Source organism: Scardinius erythrophthalmus, assembly GCF_964197995.2.
Source record: "Scardinius erythrophthalmus genome assembly, chromosome: 14".
Lineage (NCBI taxonomy): Eukaryota > Metazoa > Chordata > Actinopteri > Cypriniformes > Leuciscidae > Scardinius > Scardinius erythrophthalmus.
The window spans coordinates 35,795,261-35,801,486 of NC_138234.1; the positions used below are offsets into that span (position 1 = coordinate 35,795,261).

Consider the following 6,226-nt stretch of genomic DNA (forward strand, 5'->3'; position numbering starts at 1 on the left):
CCATTTCCCTACACAGATTGGAGATCTTCTGAGCTCTGCAGACCCTTCTCAGAAAGCCAGCCTAACCCTGAGCTGTCCAGAATCTGGGATGTGGAAAAATTCTCAGTTAGAAAAGCATAATTTGCAAGATTATATAGAAATTAAAACCAACCCTCCATTAGTGCTACCAGAGATGGAGGGCCTTCAGGAGTTCACCGAGTATCTGTCAGAGTCTCTTGAAGCTCAGTCGCCTTTTGATCTCCTTGTGCCACCCAGTACCGTGGGCTTCCTGAAACTGTCCCGTCCCTGCTGCTATGTGTTTCCTGGAGGAAGAGGTGACTGTGCCTTCTTTGCTGTGAACGGTTTCAATGTCTTGGTCAATGGGGGGTCTGATAGTCGATCCTGTTTTTGGAAACTGGTGAGACATTTAGACCGAGTCGACTCAGTATTGCTCACCCATGTTGGCGTGGATAATCTACCTGGTATGAACAGCCTACTTCACAGAAAAGTGGCTGAACAACAAGAAGAAGAGGAGTCCGCTGGATCGCAGAGCAATGAAGACTGGCAGAAGAATCTGATATCGCCAGAAATAGGGGTTGTATTTTTCAATGCTTCTGAAAGACTCAAAACATTGCAGACTGACCCCAGGGTCCTTCGAAGTTGTGATCAAGTTGCCCTAACGTTACAGCATTTAGAAAGGTTGTCAATTTTTCCAGAGCAGCTCAGTCGCTCTGCTGGGCCGGCTATCGAGCCGGTGATTCTTTTCCAGAAGATGGGTGTAGGTCGCCTAGATCTTTATGTACTCAATCCAGTCAAAGGTAGCAAAGAACTTGAAGCTTTCTTGCAAACTTGGCCTGCTAGCACTCCAAACATAAAAACCTCAGAAATCCCTCTAGACTGTATGGTCTCCATATGTGCCCTGTTGGTTTGGCATCCAGCTAATCCTCGAGAAAAGATAATTCGGGTTCTGTTTCCTGGGTGCACTCCAGAATCCAAGATCTTTGAAGGTTTAGAGAGACTAAAGCATCTAGAGTTTCTCAAACACCCAGTTGTTAGTTTGAAGGACCTTGAGACATCAAAGTTGGATAAACAGCCAAAGCATGCTGGGAGCAAGGAAAGTCTTAAGAGTATATCCAAAGAATCTCGACCTGGTAGTGCCTTACTCAAAGACAAGGTAAGCAAAGTAGAGTTGAAAAGGCAAGACACTAAAACAAAGACCAAATCCACTAATGACACCGTTCCAAAAGAAGGCAAAGAGGGTGAGGAAAAAGCAAAGCCAAAAGATGATGTGAAACAAAGACCATCTAAGCCTGAAAAGCAAGTGACTAAGAAAGAACCTGCTAAAGATGAAAAGAGGGAAGTTAGGAAGAAAGAGGAACGGCCACCGACAAGTATTGCAAAGAAGGATGAGAATGTAGAGAAAAAGAAAGAACCCTTGAAAAAAGATCTCAGTGCAAAGCCCAAGAAAGATATTAAACCCGATGTGAAAAAAGAGGTTAAGAAAGAGGTCAAACCAGAAGACAAAAAAACAACTACAAAAACTCTTGGTAAGGATGTTAAGAAAGTCACCGGACATTTGCCAGGCAGTGCAGAGTCTAGAAAGTCAGTTGTCAAGAATGGCACACTAAAGAAAGATTTGATGGTCCCTAAAAAGGATCCTTTACCCAAAGGGAAGCCAAAGCCAGACAAAAAAGAGCCTGACAATCTGAAATCCTCAAGTGAAGCAAGTGCAGACCGGCCAAAGACATCTACGCCTGAGGATGAACAATTGCAGGATGTTGAAGGCAATAATCTAAGCTCAAGAACTGAATGTGCCTCTGGTAACAATGACGTGCAGGTGAATGGCTCTAAAAAAGGTACTGACGAAAGTCCAGAGAAGTTTCGGAGTATGGATGGGAACCCTGGCTCAAACATTACTATTGGACCCTCCTCCCCACTTGCACAGACTCCAAAGAGTGAGAGAAGTGTAAACTTTGATCTCACTCCAACAGAGCTTAATGGATGCACCAAAGAGGATGTCTGTACAAGCTTGGATGAAAAAACCCTTGAGTTAGTTTCTCCCACGGACTCTGTGAAGAATAATGCCTCTCAGGTCTCTGGCGAAGATTGTAAGGCAGGCATCAGGGCTTCTGGTCTCGGTTTTGAAGACAGTCAGATGGTATTCTGCAAGAACTCGATGGTAGGTTGTTCGAGAAGCAATCCAGAAAACAGCTCCATATCATCACAAGATAGACAACCAAGCTTTCTCTCCTCTACTTCACTTAAAGATACTCTACCCGACGCCTCTCCTAGCCTCACTTCCTTTCCTGCGGAAGTTGGCTCTCCACACTCCACTGAAGTAGATGATTCGTTATCCTATGAACAAGTGCCGGTTTGTCATTCACAGGAGGAGTTTGGTAATTTGGCATACACTAATGGACATTTAGCAGACCGCGACCCAAAAACGGATTTAAAAACATCTCTTAGTAGTCAAAACACATATGATGAATCTGAGAATCACCTCTTTGGACCACAGATTGACATCCTTCCACATGATGTCGATCTATGTCTGGTTTCACCTTGTGAGTTCCAGCATCACAAATCTCCAGAGAGCCAGCAGGGACTGTCCTGTGAGGTTGTTGCCCCAAGTCCTGACCTCTCTCAAGAGCCGAACCAGTGCAGTAGTAGTGACCATCAGTCAGTGGAAGGTCAGGAGACCACGTCTTCTGTTAGTGTCTCCCTCATCTCGGTTTCTGATTCTGATGCGCCACCAGCCACTGAAGAGTGTCCCTCCATTACTGAGGACTTGGACTCTGATGAGGAAGCTAGTGATATCTTTCCACCCCACCATCCTCATGACCATCCTAGCACTCATTCGATACACCACAATTCCCAGCGTGTCTCCGAAGACCCTCCACCTGCCCCGATGAAGGATTTACCACCGCTGCCACCCCAGCCTGGTGCCTGCATGGCCGACCCAGAGGCCGATGCTCAGGGGAGATCTTCCAAGAATGTAACGTCGAAGACCAAAAAATTAGCAACTGTGTCCTCAAAGACTGCATCTGCAAACATAACGCAAGGTGGGAAGGTAAAGACTGGTGCTCCGGTGTCTGCCAGTGGAACTTTTCGGGCTATGTCCAGTCTGGACACCAGGCCTGCATCCCGCAATGCTACCAGTGGATCTAGACCAGGGCTTTCAAAGTCCTCATCCAGTGAGTGCTCATGGTTTCTTCCAGAAATATATGAATTGCACATCTATTGGGGATTGGGCATTTGACTAGTCCAGGGATTCTCGACTCTGGCCATCGAGGTCCACTTTCCTGCAGTTTAGCTCCAAACTTAAAGGGATACTCCAATCTCCGAACTCCGGGTCTGGCGGGACCACTTTTAGCAGCAAAGTTTCTTGATTATTACGCAGGATTGAGAGTATAGTTCCTAGCCATATCAGCCTAGAAAATCGCAACTTTACATTTTCCGTCGGTCTTAGTACACGATGTAACTACAGAAGAGTCAAGTCTTAAATAGGAAAAATATCGAAACTCTTTGGTCATTTTTTTGAGAGAGATGCTAATGGTCCTGTCCGATTCAATGATCTATGCTAAGCTATGCTAAAAGTGGTACCGCCAGACCCGGAGATCGGCTGAATGGATTAGAAAACGGTAAAACTCAACTGTTTAACTCTGGGGGAGTTGTAAAATGAGCCTATTTCTTTCTTTGATTTCTTTAATCAAACACACCTGAACAGGCTTATCAAGGTCTTCAGGATTAGTAGAACATTGCATGTTTTGAGTTTGATCAAGTTTGGAGCTAGACTCTGCCAGAAAGTGGATATTGAGGGCTAGAGTTGAGAACCCCTGGATTAGTCAATTAGTGAGGGATGAATTTCTGTCTGAGGGGATTTTAGCATGCTAACAGTAACCCTTGGATTCCCTAAAAGGTTGTGTCTCTAAATTCATTCACTGCCGCAACCATACAGGAATAAAAGTCCAGTTGTGCATGATGTTATTGCCTCTCCTTGCAGGTTCTGTCAGTGCAGTCTGTTTGGACTTGGCATATTTGCCCTCTGGCTCGGCAGCTTCCACTGTCGATGTGGAGTTTTTCCGACGCCTCCGCTCATCCTGCTATATAATTAGTGGAGATGAGCCGCACAAGAAAACAGTCATGAGATCTATTCTCGACTCTCTTTTAGAGGGCAAAGCATCCTGGCCAGATGTTCAGGTAACTAGATGTTTTATTTATTCATCGCCTTTCCCAAGCTCAAGGTGCTTTACAAAAGGTGTAGAACCTACAGCAATATTACACAAAAAGCAGAACTTTCTGAATAATCTCCAGCATTGTTTATATGGTTGTATGGCTGGTTTAAACTTAAAGGAATAGCTTTGACAAGGAGCTTTCACTCGCCCTGATCGTGTCAGGTTTTGCACAGGTTGACTGTCAGATAGTACTGTTTTACTGATTAATTGTTTAATAGTTTTTCCGTTCACTTCCAGGTGACTTTGATCCCCACCTTTGATTCAGTGACTATGCACAACTGGTACCAGGAGACCCATGAGCGGCAGCGAGATCTGTCAATCACAGTACTTGGAAGCAACAGCACTGTCGCCATGCAGGACGAGACCTTCCCAGCATGCAAAGTGGAGTTTTAAAGACACCTGAAGAATCACACCCCTGCCTGTCACTAGAGCACTTCTGTTCACTTTCAAAATAATGTGCAAAATGATGCCTCTCAGTTTCTTCACACATTTTACCTTGTTTACCATGAAGCATTTCGGTTCAGTTCATCAGCAATGACGTTTTATCTGTAATTTAACATGTACACTTGCTGCTTATTAAAGTGTTATGGATTCTGTGTGAACAGGGTAGACAATATTGCCATTTCTTTTTTTATGGCTATTTTTAGCAGTTTGGTTATGTTATTTTATATAATTCATTGCATATCTAGCACGTTGATTTCTATATGTTACCAGCTCATGGTCCTACATTACTTACACATATATTTTGCACAGTTTAGATGCCCCTTGGAAAACTATAGTAGAATAGAGTTAAATATCCAGGTTAACACTTGATGTGTCTGTAAATGGCGTTTCACTGTACAGATCCTGCGCTGAATCATGCACAGCAGGGCCAATGTGTATCAGTGGCACCTATAACAAGTTTAGGCAAGTAAAATCTGTTTTGTTTAACAAAACTGAACCACCTTCGTCAATAAATGAACAAAAACTAAGCTATACCATCTCGATAAACTTTTCACTAAGATATTTGAGCTGTACTTTGAACCAAATGACGATTTTCAGATTAAAACGTTCAACGGAAAGTGTGGTTTCAAAATGTCAGGGTCTATTTTATTGTAAACACTATGTAGGAAAGTAGTTTATATTACAAGCCAGGTGACATTAGTTCTGCATTTATTGATAATGCTTGCTTTGCCCTTGTCTTGGCTCCTTTCGGAGGAGAAACATTGTATGTATACAAAGATGAATGCCTTATTGTTCTGCCGTCATCAACTAACACTAAAGCAGCATGTCATTTGAATCGTGAATACTTTTTGCTGATCACCTTGTTTTTGTTGAATGTCATGTAGTTGACAGCTCAACTAATGTGCACATTGGCACATCAATGGCTGCAATACTTAATGAGAAATAAAATGTTTTATGGAAAGGGCCTCACCAGACCACAACTAAAACATGTTTTTCTTAGTTTGGTCCTTTATTAAGCCGTTAGTGGGACAGTTTATGCGTTACTTTTTTAAAATTGCACTTTGTTTTCCTTCCTGAGCCGATAAAACGATTTTTATGAGGTACAAGTACTATGTTTTAGATTTTTTTTTTTTTTCTTAAAAGGAAAAAAAAAAAAAAAAACAGCCAAAAAAAGAAAATAAATATAGCAAGTGTGTGCTAATGTCACTAACAGGCTTAGATATATCAGTACGAGATTCCAAAATGTAAGCATATTTTCAAATGTTAAATAAAGTTGATAAATTAAGAATGACAGTACTTTGTGTGTGTGTGTTTTTTTTCTTTGCAATGATGTGAGGGCTCACAAAAAATCCTCCAGAAAACTGTATGACAAACAAAAAGTTCAAACTGATACCAATGAAATACAAGTGTGTACTATGGTGGTACTGTGGCAATATAATGACAGTCATATATCAGATGGCACCTGAATGATTATATTCATGCAATCAGGGCCGGCGATTGCTATAGGCGAACTAGGCGGTTGCCTAGGGCGACAAATGTGTTGGGGGCGCGGACGCACTCTAGTGTCGCCC

The 6,226-nt window shown here is 42.7% G+C and overlaps 1 protein-coding gene across 1 annotated transcript in view; it reads left to right on the plus strand.

The window, feature by feature from the left end:
* LOC308702337 (microtubule-associated protein 1S-like) overlaps window positions 1–5,950 on the plus strand; it is a 36,459-nt gene extending 30,509 nt beyond the window's left edge. The window contains exons 5-7 of the mRNA XM_081385119.1: window positions 17–3,170; window positions 3,980–4,176; window positions 4,449–5,950. Coding sequence (XP_081241245.1) covers window positions 17–3,170; window positions 3,980–4,176; window positions 4,449–4,604 — 3,507 coding nt within the window. The 3' untranslated portion in view covers window positions 4,605–5,950. The remainder of the gene's footprint in view (window positions 1–16; window positions 3,171–3,979; window positions 4,177–4,448) is intronic.
* The last annotated feature ends 276 nt before the right edge of the window (window positions 5,951–6,226 follow it).